The sequence below is a fragment of the Lepus europaeus genome, chromosome 16, assembly GCF_033115175.1.
Source record: "Lepus europaeus isolate LE1 chromosome 16, mLepTim1.pri, whole genome shotgun sequence".
Taxonomy (NCBI): Eukaryota; Metazoa; Chordata; class Mammalia; order Lagomorpha; family Leporidae; genus Lepus; species Lepus europaeus.
This window is the reverse complement of record NC_084842.1, coordinates 57,962,957-57,978,520: the sequence shown is the minus strand read 5'-3', so window position 1 is coordinate 57,978,520 and position 15,564 is coordinate 57,962,957. Positions and strand designations below refer to the sequence as shown.

Genomic DNA, 15,564 nt, shown 5'->3' with positions numbered 1-15,564 from the left:
AGTGCACTGTGTGTATATGCAAATGTTCATTTACTTTTAGCTATTTCAAATGTGGAGAGAGAGAGAAACAGAGAGAGAATGAATGTTCTCCCATCCAATGGTTCACTCCCCAGAGGCCCCAAAAAACCAGGGATGGGCCAGACCAAAACGAGCAACCTGGAACTCCATCCTGGTCTCCCTTGTGGGGAGCAGGATCCCAAGCAGTTGAGCCATTGTCTGCTGCCTCCCAGGATGCATTGGGAAGCTGGATTGAAAGCAGAACTGGCATTCTGATATTGAAGGTGGGCATCCCAAGCAGTGACATGACCCACTGTACCACAGTACCCACTCCATACAGATATTTTTAATAACAATAAAAAACAAAGGATTTTTGAATGTTTTTTGCCATAAAGAGATAATGTTTTAGGAGATATGTTTACTGTGATTTGGACATTACACGACATATACATGTATCAAAACATCACATAGTATCCAATAATGTATATTTTTTATGTGTCAGTTAAACTTCCTTGAAAAAGATGGAATAAATTGCTTTTCTTGAGGAAGAAGAGAAGTAAAACCCAAAATATCTGGGGAGTGCTGTCTCAGTGCTAGCCCCTCTGGCCTGGTCTTGCAACCCTGATCCCAAAGGGCGAAGGAATTGGGAGAGCTCCCCTTTAAAGGAGCTCTGAGTGTTTATATCTCAAGGCTCATGCCCACGGTGCATCCAGGATGTGTGGACAGTAGATCCTCAGGCCCGGAGGCTCCTGGGACATCTCCTGCAATTTCAGGCAGTTACAAACCATGGCTAGCAGCCGGCGTGGCTCTGATGAGCAGGACAGCCCTCCTCTCCTGCCAAGAGTTGAAGCTCCTGGGGAGGCTGAGGGTCTCTGGTTGGCTCCTGGTTTCCCGTGTGGATCAGACTGAGGGCCCACCTGCCCTGGGCGGAGTGGAGGAGCATTTCCAAGTTCCTCAAGATACGCTCTGCGCTCTGCGTGCTTTCCTCTGAGCCTCCTCACTCGCTGCCCTGGTGCTGTGGAGGGGCAGCTTGCAGAGAGCCAGGGCAAAAGGGCTCCCTCTCTGGATCACCACACCTCTATGGGAAAGTTCCTTTTCTCTCCGGGGCTCAGCGGTTGCATCTGTAAACGGAGTGAGCTCGGCTAGATGGCCTTTAAGAGCTCTTCATGGGTTCTGCTTCTATACTCCATGAAATGCGGCAAAGATCCATGCTGTGTGAATTTGCAAAAGGGAAAAACCCCTTTCAAAACCTGGCGTCTGATTTTTTGCAATTTTTGTACATGGACGTGTAACAGAATGAAGGTATTTATTCTTCCAACCCCCTTAGCTGCTAGGGAGAGCGTCTTTTAGCAAAATAATTCACTGGGTTTCTTTGCCAAACAGGAGCTCTTTTCTGAGCAATGTGTGTGCTGCCATCATCCTCCTGGAATGGAGCCAAGAATTTCCCCGAGGCTGGACCCCAGTGGGCGCAGGTCCTCCACAACGGCTTCAACCACAAAGAGGGAAGCAGGGACCTGGAGGGTGGAGAGGGTAGGAAGGAAGGGCAGATCATACAACCCAAACCCGCAAGACGAAGGAGGGAACCAGCAGATGCATCCTCTGTACTCCCGTGTGCCTGCGGCCTGCAGCTAGCCTGTGTCTTCCCGGCTCTCACACCAGGTGACCCTGCAGTTATGGGAGCGTGTGTAAAACACGACCACTGTGTGAGCCCGGCCTCTCTCTCTCTCTCTCTGCCTGGCTGGATTCCTTTCTTCTTCTTCATTGCGCCTTTCTGTATTTTCTCATTTTTCTAGAATAGGCCTGTGTGGCTTATGGGATGAAAATTGTACTTAAGAAATAATGTGATCTTATAGAATGTGCCTAATGTCACATTCTGAGAGCAGACAGGTGTCTCAAGATTGGGCTGCAGGGTTTGGCTGCCAGCCACCCAGCCATGGCCTTAGTGCCGCCTGTCTGTGAGCTCGTGACAAGGGACTGATGCTTCTCAGAAGGGCAGATGGTGAAAGGACCAGTGGGCTCTCCAGAAATTACCCGAACGCTGGGTCCCTTGGGTGATGACGTCACACAGCTACGGCGAAATGCTACCCAGAGTCTCTATTCAAGTGCCCAGGAGAGGTGGCTGCCATTCGCAGACTTAAGTGGCTGGTGGCTCCTTCAAGCTGAATTTATATGGCAACAGCCATGACCAGTCCTGATTGTTGGGCGCTATCAGGAAATGTGATAAACTTGGGAGGCGCAACATTTCTGGACAGTTGAGGCTTATTATAATTGAGCAAGGGCACATTTTAGGAGGTCACTCCAAGGCTATCTGAACCCTAAACAGTGAGTTCAACTGACTTCTCCTCCCACGTAATGTCCTGGGAGCTGCGGAACCCCCGGGGTCTCTTTTGGTGAAAGGTTTGGAGCTGACTGGGAGGCAGTGATTGGCCGAAGGTGAGCAGGCCCCACCTGGTCGTTATTTATAGAGTGACCCAGAGAGGAGTTTGCTTTCTGGTCATCAACATCTTTGCTCTAAAAGGCAAAATGTCTCTCCAAAGCTTTGGTTATTTTGGCCTGCATTAGCATTGAGAGTTGCACCATTTAAAATATATATATATATATATATATATATATATATATATATATATAAATGGATGTTTATAAGTGACCGACAGGGGCAGTCTTCTGTTCGGCCGCGGCACGAGGCAGGCCACGCTGCAGCCCCGGACCTCAGTGGGCTGCTTTGCTGCAGGAGCAGGCATTCGACTCCGATTCAAAGATCCCTTCAGCCTCTGGGGCTGCAGAGCGGCGCAATTGTTGAAGGAGGTCTGAGCGTGGGCACCAGGAGCTGTGTCATTTGATGAGTGAGTCAGACCCGGCCTGGGGAAAATAACATCTTCACAATCAACACCAGGGAAGAGGCAATTAAGAACCACACTTAGCTGATGGCTCGAGTGTCTTGTTCCAGTCTGCCGATCTATTCCTGAAGAGGGCCGGGTGACTCATCAGAGGGCTGTAACCTGATGAGCAAGAGCTCTCCAATTTCCTGGCTCCGATTCCAGGCAACCAAATTATCTTAATTTGGTTTTCCAAGGCACAGGGAGGGCCAGACCCGAGTTCCCAGACTACATTAGCAATTGGAAATCAACGTTCTTTTGTGGGAGCAAAATTAGATCACAGATGAGAAATGACTGAATTACATAAAGGCTTTCGAATGCAGGCCCTGTGCTCTCCAGCAGTGTCACTGATCCTGGCTGTGAGTCATCCTCATGCTGATTGGGTTAGCCTGTGGACCATTTTGCTGGGTTTTTTTTCGGAGCTGGTAAATCCTGAGTGGTTTGGTAAAAGCAGAATTTCTGGACCGGCAAAGCTGATGAGAGAGGACAGTCGCTAAGATCGCTGTGGTGTGTTCCAATGCATGTACAGGACAGCAGTAGCTGTGGGCAGGAGGGAATGTTTTGGTCTATAGTTCAGGAAGGGTCACAGAAGCAGGTCCAGATTAACGGGCTAGCAAGGGTTTGGGCTGGCAGTCAGACCTGGGCGCTCAAACTCCAAATCCAGTTCACCTGGTTGCTGCTTTTCTACGGGCTGAGTTCTCTCCCACCCAACACAGCACCCCCCACAGACCCACTTCCACGTGTTTGCTATGCAAGATCCACGCCCAGTGGGACAACCAGGGAAGTGACCCGAGGCAGAGGAGGAGAAGAGACCCAATGCCCCTCTGTTCTGGAGCTCTCGGAGCCGTTTCTCTTGCTCCCTTCGGATGCTGCTGGAAGTGCACGAGGTCTTTCTGGATCTGTTGCACTTCCCTGGCCTCAGCTGCAATCCGCTTTCTCCCACTCTGTGTAGCCGGAGTCTCCAGGTGGCAGGGATACCCCCCCACTCCCAACTCCTGCCCCTACCTTCTTTTCTTTGGTCTGGGTGTTCCTGCTGAGGATGACCTAGGGTCCCTCAGCTGGGCTGGCTCCCCCACAGCTGCCCTGCTGGTCCCACCTTACCCTGGGCTCCAGGCAGCTCAGCTACTGGAGCTGCAGGTCTCGAGTTACCCAGAGGGGAGGGAGGGAGGGCAGGCATCTGGGTCTCAGGACCTCTGTCCAGCATGCAGTGCAAGCCCGAGCTCTCCATCTGTGTGGCGCAGAGACCCCGGCAGCTCCTTCCCACTCACAGAGGGACCTAGATGACCACACTGCCTGCCTGGGACTTCACAGAGGCTCGAGACAAAGATGAACCGGCTCCACTCCTGCATCTCCTTGTGCTGGGTTTACTTTGTGGCTTCCAGACTGAGAGGTGAGACAGGGTGGCATGGAACCCTCTTGGCCATTTCTTTGGTGAGAGGTGGGGTGGGGAGACAGAGCAGATGATGGCGGTGCACAGAAAGGTTCCCTGCTTCTTACGGATGTGTGCTGGTCTGGGCGGAGCATGCCGGGAAGACAGCTCCTCCACTGACCCGCGGTGGCCGGTGTTGAGCCATCTTCTGAGGTTCTTTGCCTGGGTATAAAGACGCTCTGTTTGTTGACCACACCCCCTCTTTCTGAGCAGCTGTGGAAACAGCAGATGGAAAATACGCTCAGAAGTTGTTTAACGACCTTTTTGAAGATTATTCCAACGCTCTTCGTCCGGTGGAGGATACGGATAAAGTTCTGAATGTCACACTGCAGATTACACTGTCTCAGATTAAGGACATGGTGAGTCGCCTGTGGCGGGGGCTCTGGGGAGCGCTTCTTGGCGCTCTCTGAAGGGAATCTAGACTGGGACTAGAGAGGGAAGGAGAGCAGACAGCTCTGTGTGCAAGCTGGTGGGAGGGGAACACCACGGGCAGAAGCCTTTTACGAAGTTAATTCAGGTCACTGAGTGTTACCTGATCGTGGTCAGTCGTATTCAATCCAAAGAAAGGTGGCGCTGCATGTTGTATGAGTCCATTGATATGAGATGCTCCCAGCAAGAAGATGTATAGGGGCGGAAAGTAGAATGGTTACAGAGGACAGAGGAGACAGGGGTGGGGAGGGGAATGGTCAGTGACCTCTTAACAGGTCTGGGTTACCTTGTTGGGGTGCTTAAAATGTCCTTGAGTTGGGGGATGGTGCTAGTCACACTAAATTATAAATGTGCTAGAGGCTGCTGAATTGTACGCCTCTAAAATAGTTAAAATAAAGGACTTCGTGTCTCATGAATTTAATCTCAATTTTTAAAAACTGAAAGCTGGCATTTTACAATGACATAGCTTATTTAGTGATTATATGTGTTTAATTATACAAAGTTAAGAAACGTGAAAGACTTTTCTTCTGTACATGCTAGCTATTTCCTGACTTTCTCATTCAAGTGTATCATTAGTTGACCAGTTTTCAGAGAAATTTGTAGGGTTGATCCATGAAAAGTTCTGAAGACTTAAACACTTGCCTACATCCTGAACACAAAATTAAGAAGGCAACAATATGGTCTTGGCAGTCAATTAAGGGCATCAAATAAAAAAGCTCTCTCTGATTCCCTGGAAATAGATAAGTGTTCTTAACATTTCCGTTATGAAGAGGAAGTCTCCTAGATGGGGGCCCTTGGTGGAGAGGACTACTGGTAAAGCGACATCTGGGTTTGTTGTGCAGGATGAAAGGAACCAAATCCTGACGGCCTATTTATGGATTCGTCAAATCTGGCATGACGCGTATCTCACGTGGGACCGAGACCAGTATGATGGGCTGGACTCCATCAGGATCCCCAGTGACCTGGTGTGGAGGCCCGACATCGTCCTGTACAACAAGTAAGTGCACATAGGAACAGTGGCTTCTCAGGCATGAACTTGCTGATTTGGCAAATTTAAACACAGCGAAGAAGGAATATTTAAAACACATGTGAAGTTAAGTATTTTTTTAAAGATTTTATTTATTTATTTGAGAGGTAGAGTAGTGAGAGGGGAGGACAGAGAGAAAGGTCTTCCGTCCACTGGTTCACTCCCCAGATGGCCACAAACGGCTGGAGCTGTGCCAATCTGAAGCCAGGAGCCAGGAGCTTCTTCCGGGTCTCCCACGCAGGTGCAGGGGCCCAGGGACTTGGGCCATCTTCTAGTGCTATCCCAGGCCATAGCAGAGAGCTGGATGGAAAGAAGAGCACCTGAGACTAGAACCAGTGCCCATATAGGATGCTGCCACCACAGACGGAGGATTAACCTACTGCGCCACAGCGCCAGCCCCAGAAGTTAAGTATTAATCCATGTTCATAGGGCTTGAAAGAAGGTTTATAAAAGCTGGGATAACATAAAAGCCTACAGCTAGGAGACCTCCACATTCAGTCTACTCCCTCCCCTTTCAGGTGAGTTAGTTTGTTAGGCTGCCATAACAAAGTACTACAGATGGGGTGATCAACAGAAATTGTACTTCGTGATTATTACTTATTTTCATTATATTTGAAAGGCAGAGAGACAGAGAGGAAATCTTCCATCCATTGTCTCCAAATGCTCTCAACAGCTGGGACTGGCCCAGGCTGAAGCTAAGAGCTGGCACCTCAATCCAGGTGTCCCCTGTGAGTGACAGGGACCCAACCACTGAGCCACCGCTGCTGCCTCCCAGGGTGCACACTTGCAGGAAGCTGGGATCAGAAGTAGAGCAGGTGCTCAAACCCAGGCTCTCTGATATGGGCTGTGGGGTTTCCAACAACCGTCTTCACTACACCAGATGCCCGCCCCTGAAGCAACAGCGGTGTGTTGTGTCTCTGCTCTGGAGGCAGGAGTAACGTGAGGAAGCATTGCCAGTGTTGGGGACTGTGAGGGAACCGTGTTCTGTGCCTGCCCCAGCTCCTGGCGGTTTGCTGGCATTTCTGGAGCTATGGAAGTACCACTGTGATCTCTGCCTTTCATATCCTTGTGGGATTCTCTCTGTGTCTTCCTGTGTTCAGACTTCCCCTTGTATAAGGACATCAATTTATAAGGACATCAATTTTTTTTTTTTTGACAGGCAGAGTGGATAGAGAGAGACAGAGAGAAAGGTCTTCCTTTTTGTCGTTGGTTCACCCTCCAATGGCCACTGCAGCTGGCGCACCACGCTGATCCGAAGCTTGGAGCCAGGTGCTTCTCCTGGTCTCCCATGCAGGTGCAGGGCCCAAGGACTTGGGCCATCCTCCACTGCACTCCCTGGCCACAGCAGAGAGCTGGCCTGGAAGAGGGGCAACCGGGATAGAATCTGGCGCCCCAGCCGGAACTAGAACCTGGTGTGCCGGCGCTGCAAGGCGGAGGATTAGCCTGTTGAGCCACGGTGCCGGCCATAAGGACATCAATTTATAAGGACATCAATGATATTGGATTAGGTTCACTCTACTCCAGCAAAAATTCATTGTATCTTAATTACCTGTATCTGCAATGATCCTAGTCTCAAATAAGGTCACCCTCCGAGGTGGTGGGGGGCAGGGGGTGGAGTTCAGCATATGAATTTTCCGGGGATGCAATTCAACCCCGAAACGGGGGTGCTCACTGTCCAAGATCACATTCGGTAACAATGAGCCTTGGACTTTGTGTGGAGTGGAGCATGCGTTCCATCAGGGCACTCCAGCCAGCCCTCTCCTGGTCTCGGAGCAAGGAGCGTCTGTCGATGGGTAACCAAGGATTGTGTTTCCCAAGCTGTAACGTCACATGAATCAGCAGGGATCTTGCTCAAACGCAGATTCTGCCTGCTGTTCTGGTCTTCTGTAAGCTCCACATGACGGTGCCTCTGGTCCCCGGGCTACACTTGGAGGAGGAGCCAGCTCTCTCTGTCGTGGTTCAAGCTCAGTTTCTCTGCCTGTCGTCTAGGGAGCATCTCCACAGAAGTTTCCATGAGTTGGGAAAATCCTTCTGTGGTCGGAACCATATGAATGGGGGGCAGCTCAGGGGGCTCCCCGAACAGCCTCCTAGTGGGCACGAATTTCCTTTCTAGAAGTGACACTGCTGAGTGGCAGCCTGGATTTCAGTGTCACTCCTTATTCAGAGAGTTCATCCATAGCCCTGAGCCTCCTGGAACTTCGGCCCTGAGCCTCCTGTCCGCTCCCGATTTTGAGTGGCCAAAGGAAGTTTCCATAGTCTTTCCAACGTGAAATGACATACAAGTATGGGGACTTCATTTCACCTCTCTCTCTCTCTCTCTCTCTCTCTCTCACACACACACACACACACACAGCAAGAAAATAAGCCACACCGTTCTTACCACCCTCCCGCAGAGTACAGAAGAATGGGCGATCTCCGACAACCTTCCAGAAGTTCTCACAGTTCTTTCTGGGTGGAACCCAGTTCCCCTTCCTGCTTTCGCTGTCTGGGGCAGTGGCCAGTTCTTGCTGCAGTGCGTATTCGCAGACTCGGGTGGTAACCTAAGCCGAGCCGAGCCCAGGGCCCCCTTGTTAAAGGTGCCAGTCTCGTGCTCAGGAACTCTCACAACCCCCTCCAGCTCTGGTCAGTTGTCCTCCCTCCCCTGGCCCCGGCTCCTGGCTCACTGGCCTCCAGCTGCCGCGTGAGCTCTGCTCCATGCCTCTTTCTCACACAGAGCCTTCTCGCCGCGCAGATTAACCAGCCTCATTCTGCTGCTCTGGTGGCCTCCAGGCTTTCCTGCCCTCAGTCACGGTGTTTCTATTTCCGATTTTCTGCTCCCCTTGCCCTCTCCTTCTCAGTGAAACGTCTCACTGTTCTGCTATTTGGAGAGGCTCTAAATGGGGCTGTGGCTGCATGGCAATCGCGTTCCTTTAACCAAGCGACATGAGAATAGAAGGGCTTTATAGGCCCGGGGTCAGGAGTCCCAGCTGTTGCCTGACCCTGGTCCTTCTAGCTGAATCCCTGGCCCTACAGAAGCTCCTGATGCCAGAGACAGCATCACTGCTTCTCAGACATTGCCTGAGAACACTGGGGGCCACAAGCTGTGGTGGTGGCGGCGGTGGTAACGGTGGTGGCAGTGTGTGTGGGGGGTGGTAGTGGTGGTGGTGTGTAGGGGGTGGTGGTGGTGGTGTGTAGGGGGGGTGGAGGTGGTGGTGTGTAGGGGGGGTGGAGGTGGTGGTGGTGGTGGTGGTGTGTGTGTGGGATGGTGATGGAGGTAGTGATGGTGGTGGTGGTAGTGGTGTGTGTGTGGGTTGGCATGGGGTAGGTGAGTCAGCCTGTTGTGAGCAGGATGCTTCGCCTGTAGATCCACTATGTGTACCTGAGTCCACAGTGCCGGACTCGTCAGAGAGGGACCAGGGAGGCGGTGGGCCTGGAAGCTGCTTCATGGGAAGAACAGCTGAATCTGCTGATGCTTGGTTTGGAAGCGAGAAGGCCTTAGAAAGACCTCATGGCTACCATAGACAACCAGAGAAAATGCTCCAGGGGACACAGCCAGAGACAATGGGAAGAAGCTAGACAGAAGATAAGTTCTACTCAGCCAAGGACAAATTCCCTCATATGACTTCAGCCACAACTTTCCCCACGAGACAGTGAGCTCTTCAGCAGCGTGATACATGAAGTAGACAGGAACTCTTGGTGACTCGGGAAGGAGTAGAGGAACGGGGCTCTCAGTGCTGCTGTGGGTGTTCGGTATGAGTGAGTGTGTGGTTAGCACAGTGCTTAGAAACAGAGGCTCTGAGGATGCCCGACGTCGTCAGATTGGTAGAAGAGTAAACCACAGACATTTCAAGTTAGTAGCAGAGAGTTATGGATTTTAATGGACAGTTTTAATCTGATTTTTAGACCTAGTGAGGAATTGGGCGCCCTGTTGTATTAAGGCTTTGTTCAGGTGATCTTTCATAGCTAACCTTAGCTATAGGAGGTGAGGGAGGAGATGGCAGGACTCTCAGATGAGGCTGGAGGTGGAGGGGGTGGGGAGAGGAACAGATGTGGAGAAAGAGATTCTGTTCGCTGTTCCGTTTGGGGGACCAAAGGAACTACCAGGGAGCTGGCCAATGGGGAGATCACAAAGGCAAATCGTCAGACTGGAAAGGAGGTCAGGGCTGGAGAGGACCGAAGCCTTCTCCGGCCCTTGTAGAGCTCCTCCAGGAAGAACCTACACAGTGTGTGGTGGTGGTGGGGGGGTGTCTTCCACAAATCACCACGACAGCCATGTCTAGGCAAGGCTGAAGCCAAGAGCCTGCAACTCCATCTGGGTCTTGCCCATGGGTGCAGGGGCCCAGGGACTGGGGTCATTTTCCACTGCCATCCCAGGCACGTTGGCAGGGAGCTGGTGGGAAGCAGAGTGGCTCTGATATGGGATTCTAGCATCACAAGTGGTGCCACAGCAGCAGCCCCAAGATGGAGGAGGGGGCTGGCACTGTGGTAAAGCTGCCATCTGTAGTGCCGGCATCCCATATGGGTGCCGGTTCGAGTCCCAGCTGCTCCTCTTCCGATCCAGCTCTCTGCTATGGCCTGGGAAAGCAGCAGAAGATGGCCCAAGTCCTTGGGCCCCTGCACCCACATGGGAGACCTGGAAGAAGCTCCTGGCTCCTGGCTTTGGATTGGCACAGCTCTAGCTGTTGCGGCTAACTAGGGAGTGAACCAGTGGATGAAAGACTCTCTCTCTCTCTCTCTCTCTCTCCCCCCCCCCCCCCATAACTCTGACTTTCAAGTAAATAAATTAAAAAAAAAAAAAAAAGATGGAGGAGCTGATCTGAAGCCCTCAGGCCACAGCAGTGGGGAAAGTGGTGGTCCAGCGGCAGATGCTCAAGTGCTGGGTGCCCATGGGGGGAAGTCCTAGGCGGGTGGGGAAGCGGGCGAGCCCTCCCCACTCCCTACTCCCCTTGTCCGACCTGCAGGGCCGACGACGAGTCTTCGGAGCCCGTGAACACCAACGTGGTCCTCCGCTACGACGGGCTCATCACCTGGGATTCGCCCGCCATCACCAAGAGCTCCTGCGTGGTGGACGTCACCTACTTCCCCTTCGACAACCAGCAGTGCAACCTGACCTTCGGCTCCTGGACCTACAACGGCAACCAGGTGGACCTGTTCCACGCCCTGGACAGCGGGGACCTCTCGGACTTCATCGAGGACGTGGAATGGGAGGTACACGGCATGCCCGCCGTGAAGAACGTCATCTCCTACGGCTGCTGCTCCGAGCCTTACCCGGATGTGACATTCACCCTCCTGCTGAAGAGGAGGTCCTCCTTCTACATCGTCAACCTCCTCATCCCCTGCGTCCTCATTTCTTTCCTGGCGCCCTTGAGTTTTTATCTCCCAGCAGCCTCCGGGGAGAAGGTCTCCCTGGGAGTGACCATCCTGCTGGCCATGACTGTATTCCAGTTGATGGTGGCCGAGATCATGCCGGCCTCAGAAAATGTTCCCCTCATCGGTGAGTTTAAATGTCTTACACGCGACACCTAGCGTGGTAGTGACTGGAGTCGAGTGGGCATTTATTTATTTAAGTGTTTATTTGAGAGGAGGAGACAGACAGATGCACACACACACACAGAGCCGGAGCACTCCCATTTATTGGCTTACTCCTCCGAGTGCCTGTAACAGCCAGGTGTGGCCTGGGCCAAAGCCAGGAACTGGGAACTCAATCCAAGTTTCCCACGTGGGTGGCAGGGACCCAATTACTTGATCCATCACTACTGCCTTCCCTGGGGCGGGTCTTCATTAGCAGGAAGCTGGAGTGAGGCGTGGAGTTGGCAGTCAAACCCCGGTGCTCCAATATGGTGCATGGGTGTCTTAACTGCTAGGCTAAATGCCCATCTCCCTTAAAAATTAAAAACAAACAAATACACACACACACACACACACACATATATATATATAGAGAGAGAGGTGTTTTTAAACTTGTAAAGTTGGACCAACTTCCAACTCAGTATAGGTTGTCCCATAATTCACTTGTGTGTGCAGTAGCCATCTCAGAGTATAGATATGGCTGTGGGAATCAACACTGGTCTTACAGTCACTGGGTTTATACAAAAGAGCAAGGAGATGCAATAGTTTAGAGCAGTGGTCTTTTTTTAAAAAATTAATTTATACAAGTTTCATGTATTTCGTATGTACAGATTTAGTAACATAGTGATACTTCCCACCAAGCCTCCCTCCTGCTCAGGCTCCAACCCTTCTTTCTCCTAAAGTGGTGGGCCCCAGTCTCACACCTTCAGCCTTACTGGATAACTCTTGCAATTGCTTATTCCCAGAGCCTTCTGTAGCCCCACCGAGTTAGAAGCTCTGGAGATGAGGCCTGTCCATCATTTTTAAAATTTTTGTTTTAAGATTTATTTATTTATTTGAAAGGCAGAGTTACAGAGAGGCAGAGGTAGAGAGAGAGAGAGAGAGAGATCTTCCAATCTGCTGGTTCACTCCCCACATGGCCACAGCAGCTAGGGCTGGGCTGATCCAAAGCTAGGAGCCAGGAGCTTCTTCTGGGTCTTCCACATGAGAGCAGGGGCTCAAGCACTTGGGTCATCTTCCACTGCTTTCCCAGGCTGTAGCAGAGAGCTGGATCGCAAATGGAGCAGCCAGATCTCAAACTGTTGCCCATATGGAATGTTGGTGCTGCAGGCAGCAGCTTTACCCACTATGCCACAGAGCCAGCCCCAGTGTCCACTGGTTTTAACAAGCCTCCTGGGTGCCCCTGATGTACTTTTTGTGCCAAAACTGAAAACCACTGACTTGCGAGTTAAGGCTCTGGCTTTGGAGTCCAAGAGGCCTGATTGGAACACTGGTTTCCTCCCAGCTTCCTCGGCCCTACCAGTTGCTCAGTCTGAGCTTTGTCTGCTGTGAAGTCCATGTACTTGGGGCCTCCCTGTCATTGCCTGGCACAGATCCTGGCCGGCCGTAAATACGGGGTCAACATGATCGCCGGCCTTTCTTCTTGGGGAGAGGGGCTCCATTGCTAGAAACACGAGCTGGCTTTTGGAGCCTTGGCGTCTACTCTTAGCAGAATAACCCTCAGCCTCCAGGGTGTAATAGCAGAGGGAGAGCTTAGAAAGATGTCGATTCCTACATCCAAAGAGTTTGATTTAGTGATTTAGTGCTTTTGGCCAAGATCTGGGGATCTGAGGTGATTCTAAAGTAACCACAATTTCAAAAATCTGCAATAACACAAAGGGTGGAGTGTAGCCCAAGGCTACTCCTCTCTCTTACTTCCCTGTCGCCAAGGATGCCCCTCGGATATGCCAAGGATCCTTCCTGCTGCCCAGGGTAGCCCTCAGATCCAACCCCTCTGTCTCAATGACTTGTTATTGTGATAGACACTAACCAGGGTCAGAAGCTAGACCTAATGTTTTTCCTGTTCTTTAAAGTAATGAGAACTTTCAGAAGACCAAGAGACTTAGACCCCAACAGCAATGGGATGTCATACTGTCCTTTTACTCGCTATGTAAATCCAGTTACCCAAGATTCAGCCATTACTGTGATGGTTTCTGTGATTTCTTCCTTTTTGGTGTCTCTCCTAACAAAACACACACACACACACACATACACTAAGGAAATATATCAGCATTTTTATTACCTCTCCAGAGGCAAAAAAAATGATTGACAGGGATGACATCGAATCGTAACTGTGTATGAGGCAAACTCACCGGCAGGTCCCTCACTGCTCCTTAGCAGGGACGCTCGAGAGCAAGCCGGCACAGTTGCTGCAGAGAGATGCCTCCCAGGAGTTCTGCAGGCACTGCTTGTTCTAAGAAAATAGGAAATTTATCTTCGTAGGCAGGGTACACACAGATCTGCACAGGGCGCGCCCATTATCTTCATCTGTTAAGACGGTCCTGTGGATTTTCTTTTTCATCCACTACTGTGGTGAATTACATCAGTAGGTTGTCTGATGTTGGGCCTATTTGTATTCCCAGATAAACTCTTCTTTACCATGAGAGAGCATCATTCTAAGACACCATTGGGTTTTGTAAACTAGTGTTCTCAAAGGACTTTCTCAAATATGTCTGTTTATGAAATGGTCTTAATATTTCATTTCTTGTCACTTTGGGAGTCAAGGTTAAATTGACTTCATAAAATGAACAAGACAGTTTTCCCTTTTTTTTTTCTGTTTCTGGAACAACTTGTGTTGGATATGAATTATCTGTAAAACCCATCTATAAATTCTTTTGGGCATGGAATCTTTTTGGGGACGAAAGGAGAAGTATTTTATTGATTCCTATTTCTATTCAAGTGTTCTGTCTTCTTGTGCTCCTTTTCACATACTTCCCTGGAAATTTCATCTAAATTGTCAAATAGAGTATCCTACAGCAATATAACATTATCTTTTTATGTCTAAATATCTATTCTTTTGCTTCCCCCTGCTTTCCTGTCTGTCCCTCCGCTCTCACCTTCTACTCTGAGTGGCCTTATCAAAGCCTTAGCAGTTTTATTACTCTTTTGAAAAGCTTGCTTTGATTTTGTTCATCTTGCTGGTTTTTTGTTCGGCACTTCATAAATTTGTGTCCTTATCTTTGTGGTTTCCTCCCTTAATAAGCCCTTTCATGAGCATTTGCTTTATACATCCACCTTTTAAGGACTAATAGAGACACAGTGTCTCCCTTCTTACCCAACTGTAATTGGCTTTCATATTAATGAGGTCCGAAGACAATTCTGACAACTGGTCAAGTTCATTATCTGTTTGTTGAGAATGGAAAGCTGTTTCACATCATGATCTCAGCAAACATTTACAAACCTTTTGACCTGGAGCCAGGGACAGTGCAGATCACTTTAAATGAACCATCTCACCATATTCCTGTGAGTCAGATACGACTGTCACACCCATTCTACAGAGCAGGAAGCCGAGGCTTGGCAGGATCGTGTATCTTGCTCCAAGTCACAAGACTTGGGGGTGTAACTCAGAAAGTCTGATTTAAAAGTCTATGCAAGTGATGGCCAGGGTGCACTACTTTCTTGGAAAAGCTGTGAGGGTGCCTTTAAAGCCAAGTGGTAATGTTGTTATTTTAACTCCAGGCAAGTACTACATCGCCACGATGGCCTTGATCACGGCCTCCACCGCCTTGACCATCATGGTGATGAATATCCACTTCTGCGGGGCAGAGGCCCGGCCGGTGCCTCCCTGGGCCAGGGTGGTCATCCTGAAGTACATGTCCAGGATCTTGTTCGTCTATGATGTGGGTGAGAGCTGCCTCAGCCCGCACCAGGACAAGGAGCGGGGCCACCTCCCCAAGGTCTACAGCAAGCTCCCAGAGTCTAACCTGCAGACACCCGGGAACAAAACCCTTTCCAGAAAGAAGGAAATGAACAAACTCTTAAAGAATGACCTTGGGGGCCAGGCTGAGAGCCCACCGGACGCCGATGGTTACTGTGCACGGTACAGAGCGCTAACGAGGAACATTGAGTACATCGCCAAGTGTCTCAAAGACCACAAGGCCACCAACTCCAAGGGCAGCGAGTGGAAGAAGGTTGCGAAAGTCATAGACCGGTTTTTCATGTGGATTTTTTTCATTATGGTGTTTGTGATGACTATTTTAATCATAGCAAGAGCAGATTAGCGGGCATTTGACATCTGAGGACATAATAATAAACTTCCCTGTGACTTACTCCAATGATATGCTAAGCCAGATTTTTGCTCATGTATAATTCAGGGGTTAGGTTGTCTATGGTTTTGCTTTTTAAAGATTTATTTATTTGAAAGGCACAGTTACAGAGAGGCAGAGGCAGAGGCAAACAGAGAGAGAGAGAGAGAGAGAGAGAGAAGTTTTCTATTCTCT

At 50.2% G+C, this 15,564-nt stretch overlaps 1 protein-coding gene across 1 annotated transcript; it reads left to right on the top strand.

Moving 5' to 3' along the window:
- The first annotated feature begins 4,199 nt into the window (after positions 1–4,199).
- Positions 4,200–15,345, top strand: CHRNA9 (cholinergic receptor nicotinic alpha 9 subunit). The gene is made up of 5 exons (XM_062213528.1): positions 4,200–4,263; positions 4,516–4,661; positions 5,574–5,728; positions 10,699–11,231; positions 14,804–15,345. The coding sequence occupies exons 1-5, from the start codon at positions 4,200–4,202 to the stop codon at positions 15,343–15,345; spliced, it is 1,440 nt and encodes a 479-aa protein (XP_062069512.1).
- Positions 15,346–15,564: the final 219 nt, after the last annotated feature.